This window comes from Belonocnema kinseyi, chromosome 6 (genome assembly GCF_010883055.1).
Source record: "Belonocnema kinseyi isolate 2016_QV_RU_SX_M_011 chromosome 6, B_treatae_v1, whole genome shotgun sequence".
NCBI lineage: Eukaryota > Metazoa > Arthropoda > Insecta > Hymenoptera > Cynipidae > Belonocnema > Belonocnema kinseyi.
Window position 1 is genome coordinate 103,674,571 of NC_046662.1, and position 21,826 is coordinate 103,696,396.

A 21,826-nucleotide genomic window follows, 5' to 3' on the forward strand; every position below is an offset into this window, starting at 1 on the left:
ATTAACCTGCGACCAAAAATCTTCTTGATACTTATAACCGGTATGCAAAAGGAGCTCCTAGGTCGAGTATCAAGTATGGGTGAACTTTTCGAAAGCATATACCCCATCCCGAACGAGTGGATAGCACTGCTACCACCCACCAGTTGAAACTCGGAATTAGGTTGCAGACAAAAATTCTAAAAGTGCTCCATTACTTCGCGTTTTAACTAATTATAATTAATTTGTTCTAAATTCGGATATTAACGTTAACACACACGTTTTCGGAATAATTGCGAGTCCTTAACGAGAATGTTGACATCTTATATTTATGTTAAATGAATAACAAACAATTACTGAAAGATCGACTTTATTTGGTTGAACCCAAGTAAATTAGTTTAATTGGTGTTAAGATACAATACAGAATAATCGATCACAAAGAATAAATTCTTTAAATTGGTAAAATTGTACATGTTCCACAATTTTTCAAAGAATATAAAAGTTTTATAAAAACAATAGTTGCCAATAAAGATGATTTTTACAAACTTACAAGTACATACGATTTTACGTACATATATTTCTACGAAATACAATTCTGAATCACCGTACAACTAGAATGCAAGATTGTAATGCATTTAATCCGTATTATAAAGTAAAAATCAATTTCCAATTTTATGCGAATTTCATTGAAAAACTACCAAACATTAAATAATTTGAGTCTATTACTTTTGTTTTCAACATTTAAAAATAATTCGATATATAAACTATTTTACAAATCAATATTATAGCAATTCACCAAAAAATTTTAATAGAGAATTTGCATGCATTTTTTATATTTTATTATTTGAAATATAAGAACGCTTGTTTTTAAATTCGAAGTACTTATTGCTTATTTAAAATTGGTTGAAAATACGTATTTAGACTACTGTACTTAAATGAGTAGCCATTTTGTGACGTCCGTTATAAAACTCTCTAGTTAGTGATGTCAAATCAATATCAAAAAAATTATCAATTTTATTACTTAATAAAATAATTTAAAAAAAAAACTAATTTCCAAATACACTTGGTCAGAAATTATTTTTAACGAAGATATTTTAAGTGTAATACCATGTATTTGGTGCTTCGCCTGTACTCAAGTATTTCCACCAGGGATGCTCACGGATAGTTCCTGGACTAGCTTCTTTTTCCCTTCTCCGAACTTCTTCTAGGTGGTATGTCCTTCGTTCTCTACCTTTGTCCACTTCCGTGGACATACCTGGTTTCCGCCGTGTTTAAATACGACATTTTACTTAGCGAGGTCTACATGCAGCTTCGCATTTGCGCACGTGATGCAAGCGTGGAAAATTGACTGTATTTTTGAATGACCTTCCAACGGCATCCTTACTAGGGATTTTATTATTTACATAAATAAAATTGTGGATTGCCAATATTGCTTTGTGGCCCAATGTGGTATTATGAACATTTATTTTACTGTGCCTGTTGACTGCTCGGAGTAACCTTTCATTATTTAAAATGTACTGATTAAACAATCGTTGGAAAAAATTTCCCGTATAACTGACGTCACACCAATCACAAAAGTTGCCATTCCCGCAAGTATTTTTCCGTTTCCTTTTTTAAAATTAATTAAACAGGATATTGATTCATTTCATGTAAAAATAAACTCACTTTACCGTCTTCCATAAGATGCAATAATTAGTTTCTCTTTTCATGACACATGCAAATTCTCTACTTTCTTTATTCACGAATAGTTTTCACGCAAGCAAAAATTGTACAGTCTCCCCCTTACTTACTGAAAAACAGAAATGGAAAATTACTAGAAAAATAAAACAAAGTTTTAAGCTATCGATAATAGACTGAGAATCGTCTTAAATTTATTTAAAAAGTACAACTTTTTAAGTTTTAACCAAACCCAAATACCAAGACGTTTCCGAAAAGTTTTCTAATTCACAAATTGATCGTTTTGTTTTAATTACCTCGTTTTACCAATTTGACAACCATAACAAATCAATAATCAGGTTTTATTTATATAAAATTCATATTTGTAAAGTTTTTATATTTTTATCTATCTTAAACTCAGGTTTTAAAACAAGCAATGTGTTAAAACGTGTGAATTCATTGGAAACGCATAAGAATGCTAAAAAGCCTACTCTATGAGTCTAACGAGGGCTAATTAAAAGCTCTAATGGATATTTAAAACGTGAGAAAATATTATAGTAAAAATTGTTTCTGTTACATTTTCCGACTTGCAAAGTTCTTTAATAATTCTACTGTTACTGAAATGAAGTTATGGATAGTGAGACACGTGTAATGAGATGTAAAAAGTCGAAAAATATTAAATATAACCAAACTCATGGATCCACTTTGTTGAATTCGCGAACCAGCACATTTAAATATCTCAAGAGTCGCGAGTTAAACAATTTAGCCTAGGACATTTAATGCGTCCTTTAAATTTAACATCCTATCAATACGCATAATTTAATTAACAAATAAGGCAGGAGTATACACTAATCATTTATGATGCGACGGTATTTTCTGTTTGGAGGAGTGATATCTTCGTCCTCATCACCTTCTGCCGTCAGGAAGGGATCATCATAAGCGTAATTTGGTGCCCACTTTAATAACAACTTCTCGAAAAATTCTTCTAAATTTCGGGCTTCCTGATAAATCGGTGATTCTACCTACAAAAGTTTAGGCATTAAAATATTAATGTGATTTTTTAAAATTCCATTCAAAGTAATTCGTTGTTTACTCACAGGATTATAGAGAAAAGCGTTTTTGAACATTAACCGTATATCGGCCATGACTTGTCTTAAATCTGTATAATGTTCGGCATTGTCAGGTTTTAATTTATTCCTGATAATATCCAGAGCCATAGGTTTCTTTATGACTTTGTGATACTCAACCATCTGCTAAAACGAAGTTATTGCCTATTGTAATTTGAGCTTCTATATTGAAGCGAGTATGTCAGAACTGACAGTTTTATTGATAAATTATAGAAGAATAAGTGAAATTACCTCGGGTGAAACGACTTCTCTGAATGGTAAACTTTGTTCATACTGGCAATATAGCTCCAGAACTATTCTTTGCGCTATTCTCAATTCTCGTGCAGACATACAATTTGGTCGCTTTTCTCCAACGGGATCTTCAGAACAATCCAGTACATTGGTACATAACATGCACTGCCAAGTTTCACTCTCACTGAAAAGAGAACATGAATTCTGACATAAGTATATCGTATAGAATAATTTATCACATCATGGGCACATAATTCTTGCTAAATATGTAGAAATGCACAGTCTTCTTACAACCACTTAAAGGGGAGTTTTCGAGAAAACCGACCTTTAAATATTCGCCACAGGTCATTTTGGCAAAAAAGACTTCCGACCTCAGGCAGTCACGTTGTGGCTTCATAGCTGGCAGGTTGCGTGTTCGATTTCCGCTGCCTGCACTATTTTTATTTGGTTTATCTATTGAAATGTTTATAAATATAAATTCCTGAAATATTCACTAAAAATTATGCAAATAATATTTTTTCTCTATGCCTTTTTTCCAGAATTTTTTTCGTACCCTATCATGTTCATCGCAAAAAAATGTTTCTGTAAATATAAGCAATCTTTTTCATAATGTTTACAAATTCAAATAAATAAAAAAAATATATAAAATGTGCAGCCAGCGAGAATCGAAAGCGCAACTTTCCGGCCATGAAGCAGGAGCGCTACTACCTGACCTACCGACAGATCAAGAGTCTTTTTTCGCTAAACTCCATATGACCTGTCACCCACATGAAACTAAACTAAAATTCATTATTGAATATCTGCCATTATCATTTTTTTTAACTTTTAAAAATGAGTTTAAAAGACTTAATTCCAAATATCCCATTTTAAATATTCGCAAACTTAAATGGCTAAATTTGGTATAATTTAAAAGCACAAAAATTGGACAATTTTAATTTCAAATCATAAAATGTTGAAAATTGCATTTGGACATTTTCAACAGTGTTGTTTCGGCATTTGAGATGAAATAGTTCTTGAATGGATCATTTTTTAAATTAAACTTATACTTCGGAATTTGTTTTCTGTTTTGTTCTTTGAGACATTTTTTTTAAATTGTAAGCGCGAAAACACTCATGATGCCTTTTCACAGCCAGTAGATTTTGAGTTAATCGTGTAATTAATATTTTCCATAAAATTCAATTTTACAAACGGAACTTATGCAGCCACCATAGTGTGAAATACGTTGTGTGACGTAACATGCTTTTAAAGCTGAAGAAGATAAATGTCGACGCCTGCATTCAATGTGAGTTTATATGCTGACAGCACCGTGTATGAAACTATACCTTATGCTCATACACATAGCATAGCCTCATACATGGTGCTGTCAGCATATACTCATATTCAGTCAGTTTGATAAAAACAATAAAAAATTTTAATCTTGAACGTGTTTAGCCTAAAAGGATTTATTTTATGGAGTATCAGTATACCTGGCTACGTTGAAGTGTCTTCGGATGATTTACCAAAAGTAAACGCAATAATGGTCAGTTATTTGTTCGCGAAGTTTTTTCCAAATTTCTTTTAAATGTCATAAACATGTAAAATGAATATTCCAGTGCACATTATATATTTTAATTAAAAAATAAAAAGTTATTTCTGATTAATTTTTTTTTATTGCACATAAGCACAAATTGAAACAAATTTGCAATTGTAGTACTTTTAACATAAGATCGCAAGTTGACATTTTAACCGCTAAAATAAGAATTTGCCTTACGGTTTCATGCAACAAGTATTAAAATTACACATTTACCTGTTTTTCATTTTTCCAGGATTTTGAACAATGTAATTTATAGTGAATCCATTTACATTCAAAAGCAAACAAATTTAGTGGATAACCCTTTGGGGCGGTCAAAAAATTCGATTTTTGGTAATCGACCCCCTCCCCTCAATTAACATGGGCTTTAAATGGGAAAAGCTCGGTTTTTGAAAAAAAAGGGAAAATAAGTTTTAAAGTATTTTATAAATAATTTTCAAATGTTTAAACAATTATTTGTTTAAACCATTCTTTCCCGTGTAAGTTGTGAAAAGTTATTAATTTTTCGAGATAAATGATATAACGTTGATGAATGTCAAGAGTAGTGCTTCTTGTTCAACATATGTGACGTGCCACGAGTAAAGGGACCTTAGGGTTCGCAGGCAAATTTTTCAGTAGAAGAGATTGAAGAGAAGATCGAAGTCAGACACTCAGAGAGTGGGGGACCATGCAATTCCCGCCAAAACTCCAGTCAAGGAAATCAAACTGTCACCTCTAGTTGTTTTAACAAAAAACCGAATTTTTCTAATAACATTGGTACAGCTGACAGTCCTTCTCCACGGAAAAATGTTAACCCTCGTCGTTCTACTTCTTCTCCCTCTTTTAATTCATCTCTTCCTCCTCAGTTTGTTGCAACTCTTGCTCAGATGATGTATTTTCTAACATAGGTGTATAATCAAATAACTCTTTTCCTAGCCCTGCTGAACAACTTTAATTCCCAGCTCTCCATCTCCCCACTTAATCTTAATCTTATACCCTCCTCACAATTACTTCCAATCTTTCGTCTCATTTAATGGCTACCGAGAATTCTTTAAGTATTCTTCAGCAGAATTTTCGAGGTACTTTCTCTAAGAAAGGCTCACTTGAAAAATTTCAAACAAATTTGTTGTAATTTTTTAATGTTATGTTTTTAAAAATGTTTTAATGTTATAAAGAAGGATCGCCCTGATCGATTGGACGTGGTCTCTTGATACCTTATAGAAATGACATTCCATTTAAACAAATAGATTCAATTTATTGTATAGATTACACCCTCTATACTTGATCAGTGGTCATTACAACGGAGACTTTATTTTTCTAATTCCTTGCATTAAATTCAGACAATTCAAAAAGTACACGCATATTATTTAAGGTATAATTTTACTAAACCGAGTTTCTTAAGTAAAAATTTTAAACGGAACTTTCTTTTTGTGGAAAACTGTATGTGATTGCAAAATGACTGCATGTGTTTCAAGGGTGAATTCCGGTGATTGTATTGGATTTTCCGTGACTGCAGGATGAATTCAGGTGATTGCAGCGTTAGTACATGTGATTGTTAATGGCACTACGTTGGACTCTCGTTTATGCACGCACGACTGCTTATACTGCGTTCCTGATTGTTCTAGCTTCAATATTTAATAACGCAAAATCTAAAGCTTCAACTAATTTTTTGAAAAGGAATTTTAGATTTTATTTATTTTATTTTTATGCAGCCATATAAGTTTTTTCGCATGTAAGCATTTTTCCGCATACACGACTGCGAAACCATGCTCAGGAACTCCAGAAAAGGGGTTATATAAACGGAGCCTCTACTCAACCGCAGCCAAAACAAGTCGGCAACAGAAAAAGAGAGGTGACGCACTGTGGGAAACAGCCCCTTTTTGGACAAAAATCGACCGACAGTGCAATTTCTAACGGATTTTGGTGTTTTTTTCTTCAGAAATTACCATAAGGCTTCGAGGTATAACGAGTAACTGCGGATAGTTTATTTCGGTTTAACAGAAATTTTTTATTTAACAACAAAGTTACAGTTTTTGTTGCTAAACTTTTTCGTGATATCTTTTCTTCTAAGACTATCCAATACATGAAAAAGGTCATAAACCAATGTAATAACTAACTAAAAATAATTCTCAGTGGGTTAGATTAACAACAAAAATGGTGAATAATCTTATCAACAAATTAATTATCAAAAGTCTTTTTTTCGTGATTCGCAATGATTAGCTAATTTTAACTTCTATATTTTGTATACAGTACCACAGATAATGATATGCGCTTACGAATAGCTAATACAGTCCCACACAACATTTTTTTTCTTAATCTTGGATGCCAATATGATAATAACCTCAAAAACATCCAATAAACCACTGAAACTACAAAAATTATTTACCCTGTACCATGTTCACCCCCCTCCCTTAATCTGATAATCCTACAGGGTTGCTACAAGAGTCTGAATACAAAATTCCATGAATATTCCAGGTTTTCCAGGTATTATGTTTTTATTAAACTTTTACTCGGGTAAACCCGGTTGTACATCATGGCCACGGACTAGGTGAAGTGACTGATGAGATTAGAATGTTATAAGTTAATTCCACTAATTTAATACGATGCTTGAAGCCTCTTGCGATGATGTTGTACGTGTACAATTACGAGCGGCTATGAGCTTTGGAGGTGACAACAGTCACCTCTGGATGCTTTCTTAGAGCTACCATCTGCCACTCCACGAGTTTTTAGTCGCTCACTTCCTGATGGACAAGAAAGTTTTTTTACAATATGACAAGTGTTTAATAAAACCGCCTTCTGAGCTGCTGCCAATACCCTACTGACTCCTAAATGCTCAAGATGTTCAGTGCATCTTGCGTGCACATTGCCTGTAGCCGAAATCACAATGGGATGAATAGATGCATGATTCACATTCCACCATATGGTATTTACTTCATGCCTTCACTCGCTATACTTGTGGATCTTGGTTGTATAGGTTGAAGGCAATTTCGGTTAAGCGGAAAAGCAATGTCGGTGATGTACTCTTCCACCTTTTTTTTTCTCATTACGATGTCAGGTCGATTGGCCCGGATGTAATGATAGTTTGGATAGTAACATCCTAATATAAGATTTAATCTTCGCTTTGTAAAATGGGCATTGGAATCTATCTATAGAAATGCATCCATTCTTTTAAGAGTCCTAGATTTAGGCCAAGTTGTTGATGTATAATGCCCGCTACATCATTATGTCTGTGCGTATATTCTCTTTGAGACATTACGCGACAGCCATCAATAATGTGCTTGATAGATTCGTTGGTATCTCCACACAATTGGCAATGGTCAACCACGTCTTGATGTAACACATGTTTGCGATAATTCCTGGTGCTGACAACCTTGTCCTGTATTGCTATGACGAATCCTTTCGACTCTGAATACAGAACACACTTTCTTAGCCAAATATTAGATGCCTTACTATCCACTTCATTTTGATCTAACGTGTTGGGGTGCTCGCCATAGATGGCTTTCTACCTCCATTGTATTTCTAATTCCTCTATGGTTTTTGCCCTGATATTCAAGGCCCAATCTGAGGACAAATTTAAGGGCGTGTATTCAAAATCCGCTTGACAGATGGTACTGTAAAGTGACACATTTTGTTTGCTGTTAAAATAGTCTCGCAACTGTATAACTTGTAAATCCCAGTTTTTTGACATCTACAACGCCCCTACCTCCTATATGTCGTTATAGAACAACCCTCTCAATCGCTGAATTGCTGTGATGCATTCGGTGCTTCGTCATTTCTACGTGAACTATTCTGTTTAACTTATCAGGGTCGGCGTTAGATTATTTTATAAACCCGAAGGAGTACGTGAGGACAGGGATGGCATATGTGTATGGCTTGGATTTTGTTTGTCGAGTTGAGAAAACTCTTCATAATCAATCTGAGTCTCGTAGTGAAGGCAGTCGTTAAACTTGACTTAACTATCGTATGCTGAATACCCTTGGATTCAAGAATACCCAGATATTTATATGATTCGCCTGCAGCCATTGCCTCGATGTCATTTTCGAACTCGTTCTCTAACTCTGCGGTCCCTAATTCCCCTCTGATTTACTGCACTGTTCTACATTTATCTAGTCCGAACTCCATGTGGATATCATTCGAAAACTGCTTTGGGACATCGATCACTTGCTGCAGTTTCCGGGCTAAGCAAGAGTACAGCTTCAGGTCATTCATGTAAAGATGGGTCACTTGATGACCAAACTCATTATCACGAATTCTGAACCTATGAGACATGCTATTTAGTGTTTTGCTCAATGGATTCAACGTTAAACAGAACCATAGTGCGCTGAAAGAGTCTCCTTGAAATATACCCGTCGTAAAGCGTATTGATCCAGTTATCTTTGGTTGTCCATGATCAAAATACTTGATTCTTGTAACCCAGAGCCTCATCGCATGGCTTAGAAAGTAAATAATATGTGGGCAGATTTTGTGAAGTTTTAAGACTTCAAGCAAACAGTCATGCGGCACGGAAGGAAACGCTTGCTTGTAGTACCTGCAAGACATTTATAAATTGTTGGAAGATAGGCTATTCACGAATTTCTTCAACATCTTCCAGTTATTTTTGCTTTTCCTATTGAATCTTCCATTTCTTTTCATTTAATTCTTACAGTGTGATAGTTGTCTTTTCCTTAAGTTTTCTTTTCCAATTTTCAAATAAAGAATTCGCTATAAAATACTAAATTAACAAGACTTCGAATTAGAGACGATTAAAAAAGTTCTAGTAATTTATTCAATATTCCACGACTTTTCCAGTAATTTTTTCAAATTCCAGGTCTTTCCAGGTTTTTAACACTTTTTAAAAATTCCATGACTTTTCCAGGTCTACCACGTTTTCCAGGCCTTGTAGCAACCCTGCCTTATAAGCTCATGACTCCATAATCCCCTTACCTCGTAATAATATAACCCCATAACGTCAAAATCCCGTAACCTCATTGAGAAGAAAATCTTGTTCGGGAAAACAGAAAAATGTCGTGAGTTTTTCTTGTGCAACATAGTCATGGGTAAATAGCTCCTTATCCCCGAAATCCCATAACACCAGAACCTGAAAACCCCTTTACTTTTTTTATTCTTAATTTCTTTGATCAGTATCAACGTCAGTAAGGCCATGATAACGATTTTATTTATTCTTTCGAACTCTCTGTTCTTCGAAAGATCTGTGCAATGGATTTCGTCTCCGTTTCTTGCCACTGTGAACACTCTCCCTTTTAAGCATCCAACAGCAATCTGCTATCATATTCGTATTCCATCTACCTTGATAACATATTTCCATTTCCTTGATATCTTGATGAAAGCAAACTGATGTATCGGAGACGTCTAAGAAGAGTTTAAAAAATCGTAATGAAGTAGACCTTGATTCATGAATTCATTCACGCAACTCTTATGTTTGTGGGGTTTTGAAGTTATGGTGTCATGGGGTTTCGGGGTTATAGAACTACTTACCCATGACTATGTTGCACAAGAAAAACTCACGAAAACGTTCTGTTTTCCCAAACAAGATTTTTCTTCTAAATGAGGTTACGGGATTTTGAGGTTATGGGGTTTTATTATTACAAGGTAAGGGGATGCCTTAAGAAAATCATATTGGCATCCAAGAATAAGAAATTTTTTTGTGGGCCTATGTAATGATTGCCAATTCATCAGGCAATTTTTATTAACAAATTCACATTTTGACAAATTCTGATGAAAAGACTTGATTTTTTTTTGCGGAATCAACTTAAAATGCTTTGCTATCATAAACTCTTTGTTATCATATTTTTCATAGCGACAAAAAATATTAATTGTTTAAATAATTTTCATAAACAAAATTCACATTTTAAACAATTTTTCATCAACAGGACTTTTTTGCGGAATCAGTTTGAAATGTCTTACCAAAGACAACTTATTGTTATATTTTTCAGTGACCAAAAAGTATTAATTATTAAAACAATTTTTATACACAAATTCACATTTTGACGGTTTTTTATAAATAGGCTTGATTTATTTACGGAATCAATTCGAAATGTCTTACAAAAGACTCTTTGCTATCATATTTTTAATAGTGACAGAAACTGATAATTATTTAAACAATTTCTATAAACAAATGCAAATTTTGACGATTTTTTCATGAATAAATTTGATTTTTTTCAGAATCAATGCGAAATGTCTTGCAAAAGACTCTTTGTTGTCATATTTTCGATTGTGAAAGAAACTGTTAATCATTAAACAAATTTTAGGAACAAATGCACATTTTGACCATTTTTCCATTAATAGGCTTGATTTTTTTACTGCATCAATTCGAAATGTCTTGCAAAAAATCCTTGCGGGGAGGTTTCTCAATCGGACTTTGCATATCATATGGACCTGAAAAGGGACATTTTTAGGTAGGCATTCGTGCTTCAGTAAGTAAGAATCCAACTCATTCTTTGGAGATTGTCATACTCTCAGCCATTTTTGACTTAAGTGGCCCTGAAAAGGGCCGTTTTTTGGATGGACATTTGTGCTTTAGTAAGTAAGTTTCGAGTTCACTCCTTGGAGATTGTCATACTATCAACCCTTTTCGACGCATTTGGCCCTGAAAAGTGCCGTTTTTAGGTAGAAATTCGTGTTTTAGTGAGTAAGAATCGAGTTCACTCCTTTGACATTGTCATATTGTCAGCCGTTTTTGACTCATGTGCCCATGAAAAGAGCCGTCTTTAGGTAGGCATTCGTGCTTCAGGAAGTAAGAATCGATCTCGGTCCTTGGAAATTGCCATATTCTCAGCTATTTTTGACAGAGGTTTTATCTTCGTAGATTCTAATTCTCTATAGCTGCTTATCGAAGGGTCCGAATGGAGCAGAAGATGATAAAGAACATCGACATTCGATAATTGTCTGTCAGACATTCTGCTGTTATTAGCTCTAACTTTCCTAAACATCTTCTTTTTTTTCCTTTTGCGACTCTTTTGAATACCAACCAATTGGTAGCTTAAAAGATTGAATTATATCACTTCTATGAATGAGCAGCTTATGTACTGATTGTGGCATTTTATACCAAGGATAAAGATTTATAGAAAGCTCAGCGGTTTCAAACAGTAAGTTTTGAATTTCGCACATTTAACTATTCTTCCGCACGTTATAACTTGTAATATATCGTGGAACCTGGTGATCAGATTTTGATCCAAACCGGTTATTTTAGCACCCACTTAGTTTTACCCAAAAAAGGAACGGGCAACACTTCCGGTATTTATTGTTCCATAACCCTGCTTCATCGCATCAACTGCTAAACCCAGTTTAGATCTTAATTGCATCTCAATACGTTCCTTTCTTGATTTTTTCATTTCCTTTTCTACCTTTTTTCTTGCGTAAAACTTTTTGCAATCCATATTGTAGGACACATGTAACAAATATTCCAGAACACGAATCCAGACATGCAACGTCGAGAGACCAAATTTATAGTGTGTCTCATTGCATGGAATTTTAGTTACATATGGTAAGTTGTTAACATGTTTTGACCCAACTCCACAAATATTGCAGCGAGAAGATGCTTTCTGTCCAATAAGAATATTACACACCTTTCCGCCAATCATCGTACACTTCAAGAACAAGCTGATATCAAAACCTATTCCACTGATATGAATGAAATAGGTATGAATTTTTTCCAGCAGCTTTATGCGATAGCTGTCCTCTTTCTTTACAAGAAAATCAGTTTCTTTGAGGAAATAAAATTTAATTGCCCTACAGAAATTGAAAGATTAAAGTGTTTTTTTGTTGTTCAAATAATATCGTCATCTGCCTTAAATTTAATAGAGACGAAGGAAATCAAAAAGAAAAATTAATCCTTTAAAAGATTCTTGTCATTGCTCATGTTTTCTTCTATCTCAAAATCACTGTTATCAGATTCATCCTTCGCATTCATATCATCATTCTTCTTCGACCACTTTTGCCGTGTCATCTAATGCTCAGAAGCACCGTCCATACCTCATTTCCCAAAGAGCACTAGTTTTTTTTAACTAAAAAGATAAGCGAGTTAATCTTTTTCCATTTGCAACAAGATTCACTTAACTGTATGGTCCGAAATTCGATGTTTCTATATGCTCACCTATTCCTGGATAACATCATTTTTTCACTTCAGAGATATTCAAATACGGAGGATATAAATCATTGCCACGCATTTCTTGATTATATGTTTTTAGATTTTTTATTTCCTCTTCGACAGACCTAAATCCACGTACACCGCCAAGATTCTCTGCAATTTACTCTCATCAAAATCTTCCTTACGAAGTTGCTGCGTCCCAGATTCGCTATCGGATTCATTTTCGATCAATGAAAGTGCTTTGGATAATTCTTCCTTGCTATAATTTGAAGCAAGTTCTTGGACGCGCCTTTTCTTCGTCTTCTTAGATCCATCTTCAAATGATAATCTTGGACTTCCTTTTTTTAAAACATTAGTCAAACGTTTTGTTTGGATAGGTGGCCAAGAAAAAGATACCTTGAACTCTGCTTCTAAGAATTCAGCATAATTTTGAACAAAAAATGCTTTCTTCCTAGAGACACTTTTCCATTTTATATTATACAAAGGCATAAAAGAGTCAACCAATTTTGTTTTTATAGCCACTAACTGACTTTCATCAAAAGAAGAAGTAGCCTTAAGATTATCCAAAACCAAATCTACTTTGTTACATTTTAATTCTGGACCACTATTCCAAATGATGTCACGTAAGTGCTGATTTTTTATTCTTTATTCCATGTTAAAAAATACTTCGAAGGTTTCCCTCAATATCTCCGTAGAAACACGCAGTCTATTTATAAACATCTCACTTAAAACAAAATAAAACAAATGAAGCAAACAAAACAAAAAATGACTTGATCTTGCAGCTGCAACTTCAAGTCGTTGTTGATTTGTTTTTCTGCATTTGTCCATTTATTGCGGGAAACCATCAAAGTATTTTTTAACATCGGATACAGAATAAAAAATCAGCACTTATGTGACATCATTCAGAATAGTGATCAAAAATTAAAATGTAAAAAAGTAGATTCGATTCGATTCTTACTCACTGAAGAACGAATGCCTACCTAAAAATGTCCCTTTTCAGGGTCGCGTGATATGCAAAGTCCGATTAAGCAACTTCCCCGTGGTGCATATCAGGTTACTATAAAAAATATGACAGCAATTATTCTTTTGCAAGACATTTCGAATTGATTTCGCAAAAAAATCAAACCTATTCATGAAAAAATGGTCAAAATGCGCATTTGTTCATAACATTTAAAAAAAAAAAATAATAATTACCAGTTTCTGTCACTTTAAAAAATATGACAACAAAGAGTCTTTTGAAAGACATTTCGCATTGATTCTATGGGTTAAAATGAGCTAACCATTGCGAATCACGAAAAAAAGACTTTTGTTAATAATTTGTTGATAACTTTATGAACAATTTTTTTTTACTCTAACCCACAGAAAATTATTGTCAGTTAGACATTACATTGATTTATGATCTTTTTTAATAAATTTTAAAGTCTCAGAAGAAATAGTATCACGGAAAAGTTTAGCAACAAAAAGTTGTAACTTTGTAGTTAAATAACAAATTTCTGTTGAGTCAAAATGAAATAGCCGCAGTTGCTCTCAAGCCCAAAAATCTTGTTGAACTGGATGACGAGCTTCTTGAATATTTTTCCAAACAGTCCGATCTCTGGACTATCAATTGTGGTGTGCATAATACAGCGAGAACTTTTATAGATGTAAACCGCAAAAAAACGACTGATTATAAGAACAAAAGACGATTGCATCAACTCATCAAAAAGATAAGCTGGACAAGACAGTACACTCCCGCATTTAGTGTGTGTCTACATAACAACTGGCATGAATTTCACAGCCAAGGTACGACATTTTGCGCCGAAAGTGCAAATCCGTGATCATACACTTAACAAGTCTAATCTGCTGACCATCAGGCAGCTTATTGTTGACAGAATACGGGTATTATCTGGCGCTAGAAGAAGTCTAGAGCAGAAAAAAAGCTTAGTCAAAGAAATCCAACAGTTTTTCTATGGCCCAACTCGACTCATCCAAGACCTTCCAGTTACTGTCGACCATTCCTCTAAACCTGAGGAGGTCGAAGAATTTTGGAGAGAAGTCTACGAAGTTCAGCATCCACTGAAAGAAGACTCAAAGAACATAAATAACTTCAAAGAACTGTGAAGTGCCCTCATAACACCTGAGCCAGAATGCCCCCCATCACTACCGAAGAGGTGAAAAAAGTATTAAGAGGCATGAAGAACTATTCCGCTCCGGGACCGGATGGTATCAGGACCTTCTAGTGCAAAAAGTTTCCTTCAACCCACTATAATGTGGCCCACATTTTCACTTTATATCTAAAGCACTGCTGCCGAAGATGGGAAACTTAGCTGACCCGAAACATTACAGGCCAATCACTGTCTCTACCATCACATAGTGATGATGTCAAAACTTCTGACAATCAAACAGCATATAGTTGACAAAATACGAGTGTTATCGGACGCAAGGAGGATAATATAGAAGAGGGACGGATTGGTCAGGAAGAATGAACAGTTTCTCGCTGACCCATCGCGTCTCTACAGCGATATCCTTGTTCCTGTCGAAAAGCCACCCACATTCAAAGACTTAGAGACTTTTTAAAGAGAGGTTTACACGATCCCAAAGACACTAGATCTGAGTGAAAATAATATCATCCGCTTGAAAGCTTTTTGCGACAACCTCATAAGATCTGAGGAGAAATGCCCATCAATAAATTCCTAAGAGGTGAAAAAGTGCTCAGGGACACGAAGAACCTTTCGGCTGTAGGATCAGATGATATCAAGAATTTCAGGTAGAAGAAGTTGACTTCTACACAACATTTGGCCCACATATTCACCTCATATTTAAAATCGGAAGCGCCAATCCGCAGTGGTAGGTGTAAGAAGACATTATCCTCCTACCGAAGAAAGGTGACTTATCCAACCCAGAGCATTACAGGAGAGTAACTTGTTTGAAGGTACTACAACAAGTTTCGAGGGGTTTTAGGGGGGCGATCCATGTAAAACCCCAAAAACAAAGGTATATTTTGGGATTTTTTTGGATAAAGAATATAACGAAATTTTCCAAACATTTTGTGGTTTATTAAGGCACTTTTGAACTTCAAAATAAATTTTTTTCAGCCATAAATATTCATAAGATTTTTAATTATAAGGGCGGATGTCCAACATGTTCAGCCGGGAGATGCGAAATTGCCGGCACTCTAGTTTCTCATAAATTTGTATGACACAAAAAACAAAACAGTTTCTTGAAGTTTATATTCATAGTTCCTTTGTGAACCAAAAAAGTTAAAACTAATCATTTTTGACAAAATGGCGGCCGTTGCAACTTACATGTCGAAAATTGAGGCTCCGGATGCAAAAAGGAGATATAGAATCATTTTGCTGGAGTGAAGAGGCCCCTGAGCACTTTAAAATAAAGTCTCGAATTTTAATTTTTAAAATATATATTCACATTGAAAAATTAATGCCGCATCTTTTGCTCTTCACAAAAAAAGTTACAGCTTTTTTATTTTTCGAATTATTTACGAAAAACTGTTTTTTTCTCTGAATAAAATATTTTTTATTTTGTCACTTCAACTCGCAACGAAATGGGAATTGTTTAATATTTTGTGATTAAACTGATCAGAAATATGCATTATCATGTTTTGCGATGAATAACGTTAGCGAAAGTTCAAAATGTTTATTAAAAAAATTGTATATATTTTTTTTCCGAGACGGTACGTAAGTCGGGCACAAAAAGCTTCTAACGTTTCGGGAGTCGAGCGAATTCTGTGCAAGCGAAAACTGTCAGCGAGAAAGTTGTTTAGGAAGGTTCAAGGAAGTTTTCTGTAAAGTTTTAGCTTAATTGGAATAGTACTTAACAAACTGTTGATGTTTTAATTTTCTGACACAATGGATTTTCTCCCGCGTAGACAGCGGGCTGGCCGGTAAACCGCTACCACAGCGTTAGGTACAGGTGTGTCTCACAGTCAGCCGAGTTTTGGTCATTAAAATACGAAAAATATGGAAAATCATGTTTTATAAAAAATCGTTCTTTTTCACTGATGAAAATATTTTAATTTTGCTATTTCCAGAAACAGGATCTTCATTCAAGTCCTAAAAATTAACTCTCTACAGTTCTTTTTTTGTATTTGGCGTGTCCTTCGTCTGACCTCTATTTGTCAATATACTTACATAGGCTTTTAGGTTGTTTCTTTATAAAAAAAATATATCAGTTTAGTTAAGTCTGCTCCGATTAGCAGAGCACATCGTTAGAATATTATGTGATATATCAAAGTTGTTCGATTAAATTATCCTAATAGCTATACAAAATCCTATGATATAAAGACAGTGCAGTTCTCCCATTACAAAATGGAAAATAATTTGAAACCTACTAATTGTAAAAAATGAAAGAAGCATGATAGTTTGTGGAAAAGAAATGTTCTTAAATGTAGCAGAAATGCGGTATGTAATGAAAAATTAATCAATTGATTCTTGCTTAATAAACTTGAAAAATATCATTAAAAAATTAAAATACATGAACCAGTTGACGAGTCAATTATCTCATCGGATGAGGAATAAAGTAGATTTAATTTTTTTTTAATACGGGGAGATATAACATTATTATAATCTTTAGCACCAAAATATCAATTTATACATTGAAAATCAGTTTTTTATAATTAATAAACAATGATTTTTATATTTACTGAATTATTAATTACAAAAATTCGGCTGACTTTGAGACACACTTGTACCTAACGCTGGGGTAGCGGTTTACCGGCCGCTCCGTAGTCTACGCGGAAGAAAATTCATTGCACCAGAAAATTGAAACATTAACAGTTTGTTAAGTACTATTCGGATTGAGCTAAAATTTTCCAGAAAACTTCCTTGAATCTTCCTGGAAAACTTTTTCACTGACAGTTTTCGTTTTCCTAAAATGTGCTCGACTCCCGAAACGTTGGAAGTTGTTTGTGCACGAATTATGCACCGTCTCGGAAAAAATAATTAACAATTTTTTAAATAAACATTTTGAACTTTTGCTAAGCTCATTTGACGCAGAACATGATAATGCATATTTCTGATCAGTTTTATTACAAAATGCAAAATATTTTATTCAGAGAAAAAACAGTTTTTCGTGAATAATTCGAAAAAAAAGCTACAACTTTTTTTATGAGGAGAAAAAGATGCGGCAATAAATATTCATTGTGGATGTGTGTCTTAAAAATTAAAATTCGAGACTTTATTTTCAAGAGATCAGAGGCCTCCCCACTCTAGCAAAATAATTCTATATCTCCTTGTTGCATCCGGAGCCTCAATTGTTGAAAAAATTACTTTTTTGGATTCTTACGGTTTTTTTATTGACCATTCCTGCAGCATACGTCGGCTGAAAAGATTTCGAAGCGGATTAGGCGTGGCCTCGGCCCCACAACTCTCCGGGCGCCGGAAGGCAGCATCGGCCGGCTAGCGCGAGACGCATTTTAGCGGATAAAGAAGGCACCTGCACCGCAATTTTTTGCATCATGTTTTTGGGATGACAAGCTTCCGTTTGGGCAAAAAAATCTACTTTTTGAAGCCTTTACATGGGTCGCCCCCTTAAAGCTCGGCGTGGCTCCAGTCTGCCTATAGGCATCGATTAGTGCGGACGTTTCTATTGGGGTCCGTAAGACCCCGTGCGACCATAGTGCGACAAAATTAGCAAAAAATTTTTATTAAAAAATTCATTTTTTGTGTATAAAAGTGTATTTTGAAATGTAAATAACAGTGTATGTGCAACTACATTGAATTGCCGACAAAAAAGTGCTTTGAACTGACTGCGGTCTCGGAGACGTTTAAAAATATATGCTTATACTGTAAAATAAGATTTTGTTACTTTTTTATTATAATCATGCATGAAATAAATACATTTTTCAAAGAGAAACAGTTTTGTCACTTTATTTTGTATGCTCAAATTTATCTCATTTATTTTACAAGTTTCGTCTAAATTGTTGACTTTAATCTTCAAAACAAATATTTTTTGAATCTCGCTATAAAACTAATTTTATCTTAAAAGTATACTATTTTGAGACAAGAATTTTAAATAAACAATAAAAAACTATTGCATTGCAAAGAAGAGACCTTAAACTAAAGTCTCGCGCAATGATCAAGTTCATCGCGATAACCGCCGACTTCCGTAGTGCGAGGCGGAAATCGAACCCACAAGCAGACAAAGTGGGTTTAAAGCTCATACCTTAGCTCCGACGACCATCGCTCACTCTTATGATTTTTGTATTAAATGTGGGATAATAAAAAGTATGATTGACAGAATATTTAATATCCCTTTCCAAATTAATATATAATTTACTCACTCCGGAAACGTTTTAAGTGCAGGTATGTGGCAATATAAGTGGAAGACTTTGGGACATTTATCACAGCAAAGAACAGCATCGCCTCCGTCCATACAAACAGCACACCAATCTTCATTCGGATCGTCCTTGCTCACAGATGTTGGTGTACTTTTTGAAGTACCTGTTTAAAACCATAAAAAGCAACGTTAAGTTGTTGGATTGGATGAATTGGAGGAAGTTATTCATGACTGGGTAATGGTGAAGTAGGTGCAAATTACGGCAGTAAAGATAAGAGGGGTGAAGTGCAAATTCTTGATTGTACAATGAGGATGGGATGAAAAGGATTAGAGAAAGAGTGGAAGACTTTCTAGGCGAAAGATAGGAGGCGCTTTTGGTACTCGCAGGTACAGGGGTTTTAATGTGAGAATGGGGAGGGAAGGGGCCTCTACAGGGAAGCAGCTAATTTTTAAAGAAGATCGAAATATAAGGTAATAAATAAGGAAGGGGAGACTTCAAAGGACCGGATGGAAGATAGAGGCTGGGCGGTAGTAAATGGTATCTTAACAGGCGACAAACAGGAAGAATACACGTATGTGGGCGGAGAGATTCGCAGTAGAAAGGAGGGTAGAATCAGACCATCAGCTATTAACATTTTTGATCAGAGGGTCGCGGCGGAAGGCAAGGCAGTGAAGAAGTGTCAACGGGAGATAGGGTTATCTGGACGAGGGAGGCGATCGATAAGTATATCAGGAGCCGTTAGGGAAGGTTCACTTTACAAGGTAGTCGGTGGAAGTAATAAAAAAATAAGTAACACAAAAAATCTGAAACAGAAAGTGAAAGGCTGTGTGCAAAATAAGGTATTTAGAAAGAAGAAGGAAATAGTTAAACCGGGGTGGGATAGGGATTGTAAACAGTAGAAAAGAAGCGTGAGAAGGAATTACAGGGTTAGGGAAAGGGAACTGAGAAGCGGGAGCACATAGAGATGTGAATGGTGTTTACGATGTGTTAAGGGAAAGCATGTGAGAAATAAAGATCTGGACGCGGAGTTTTAAGATAGAGGAGTACGATTGGAAGATAATAAACAGGTTTAGGGAGCATAAGCTGAGTATATATAAATATTACATATTTACATTTTGCAGAATGTGGTGGATCTCAGAATTAGCGAAGAGAAAAAAAGATAGGTTGAGAGGAGCGGGCGGGATTTCGAAGGGGTTCTAGATGGATAGGGGGTTAAAGCAAGGGTGCTCCCTTCAACCCACGCCTTTGGCGATATTAATCGTGAATATAAAGAGTAAACTAGTGGCCAGAATCGTAGGAGTTAGGATAGGAAGGGTTAGGGCAGGGGTCTCGACAATACACTGGTGCAGTCTGACCCAGGATCGACTGTCCATTTTTAGGATCTACCAGTTTTTTCGATGGAAAACTAAGAGAAAATGAATGACCCCTTGGAAAAATCTTATTTGAATGGGTTTGGTTCATAAAACTGAAACTCGAGGAACCCATTTTTTCTACTGTGAAAGAATCAACTCTTTCAGACACTTCGACTCGATGAAACATGGGGATCCTTATTGACAGTTCTCTGTTAAAAGCTGAGTAGATCCAACCTATTGACCGCGGATATACAGGATCTACCTTTGGAAACCCCTGAGTTGGGATATGTTTTCTCGCTTATGAAGCATGACATAGAGGTTGAAAAGACATCTGAATAAGAATCGGTTGTTTTTCGATGCAAAAAAGTCCAAGATTGTAGTGTTTAGGAAAGGAGGTGGAACGAATAAGGGAGGGGAATGTAAGTGGAACGGAAAGACTTTGCAGAAAGTAAAAGAGTTTGTGACCTGGGGTACATGTTTCGGAGGATTAAGGGAGTGGAGAGTCATGCAAATGTGTTGATGAGGCAGGTATAAGAGTTGGAATAAAAGTTTTTAGTAGATGATTTTCGATGAGAAAGAAATTGTTCGAATTTCTAGTGACGAGTATGTCATTGTATGGAGTGGACGTGTGATAGTGGAAGGAAAGTGAAAAGGTAAATAGAATACATGAGGCATGTAAAAAAGATATTGGGTTGGCAAGAAATGCACTAATTATATTGTTAGGAAGGAGACCAGAGAACGAGTTTAGGGATTCTAATAGAGTCGGGCGCGTAAGTATGAGGAGAAATTTTCGGAAGAGGGAGGAATTAAGGTGGCTGGGGAGTGTTAGTGAGAAAAGGAGAACAGGCGAGGGGTTCCGAAAATATGGGTTGATCCAGAAAGGAATTTGAAAAGGAATGGGCTGCAGAGGGATGAAGTGAGAAGGAAGCATGAAAATGGGAGAAAGGTTTATGACATGATCAAGAAGATCGGCATGGAGCGATAGAAAGAAGGCAGATGGGGAGAACAGAATGAGAGGGTGAAGGTTTAATGGAAACTATGGGTGGATTATGCTAAGGGAAAGAGCGCAGTATTTGTTTGAGAATAGGTTATTGCTCCCTAGGGAATAGAGAATGTGTGAATTGTGCGGGAAGGTGTATGCAAGGGTGGAATACTGGTTGAAAGAGTGCGAGGGGGTGAAAAGGTGTGGGATACAAATGGAGGTATTATTGCATGAGACTGTAGAAAAAGGCGGTTGCATGGGTGAAGGGGGTGTTAGAAAAAATGGATGAGCGTAGTCTGAAGTTATGCACCTAGGCTAGTCTCGGCTCCCTCGTTCAGGAAAACCGCCGCATGGGGGGGAAGCCGTAAGAAAGCGCGCGTGCACCGGACACATATGACGCTCTCACGCCACTTCCCCTCATGTGGCGTTTCTCCGAAACAAGAGAGCCGAATCTATGCTTGATAAGGAACTTCAGACTTGGCTCGTCCGTTCTCTTTAAATAAGTATTAGATATTAACCGCTGAGGCGGAGTTTGACAATGCGAGACAAGGGAAAACTAGGGACTGGCGTGCGAGGCGATAAGAGCGAGCGGT

General features: G+C 35.5%; 1 protein-coding gene across 3 annotated transcripts in view; it reads right to left on the reverse strand.

Moving 5' to 3' along the window:
• Window positions 1-332: 332 nt before the first annotated feature.
• LOC117174139 (E3 ubiquitin-protein ligase TRIM33) overlaps window positions 333-21,826 on the reverse strand; it is a 70,724-nt gene continuing 49,230 nt past the window's right edge. The window contains exons 8-11 of one of the 3 annotated variants that reach the window (XM_033362946.1): window positions 18,903-19,062; window positions 2,991-3,174; window positions 2,730-2,885; window positions 333-2,654 (exon numbers count right to left, since the gene is read on the reverse strand). In XM_033362946.1, the coding sequence (XP_033218837.1) occupies window positions 2,481-2,654; window positions 2,730-2,885; window positions 2,991-3,174; window positions 18,903-19,062 (674 nt within the window). In that variant the 3' untranslated portion in view covers window positions 333-2,480. The remainder of the gene's footprint in view (window positions 2,655-2,729; window positions 2,886-2,990; window positions 3,175-18,902; window positions 19,063-21,826) is intronic. The other 2 variants (XM_033362947.1, XM_033362948.1) reach the window with 2 other exon arrangements.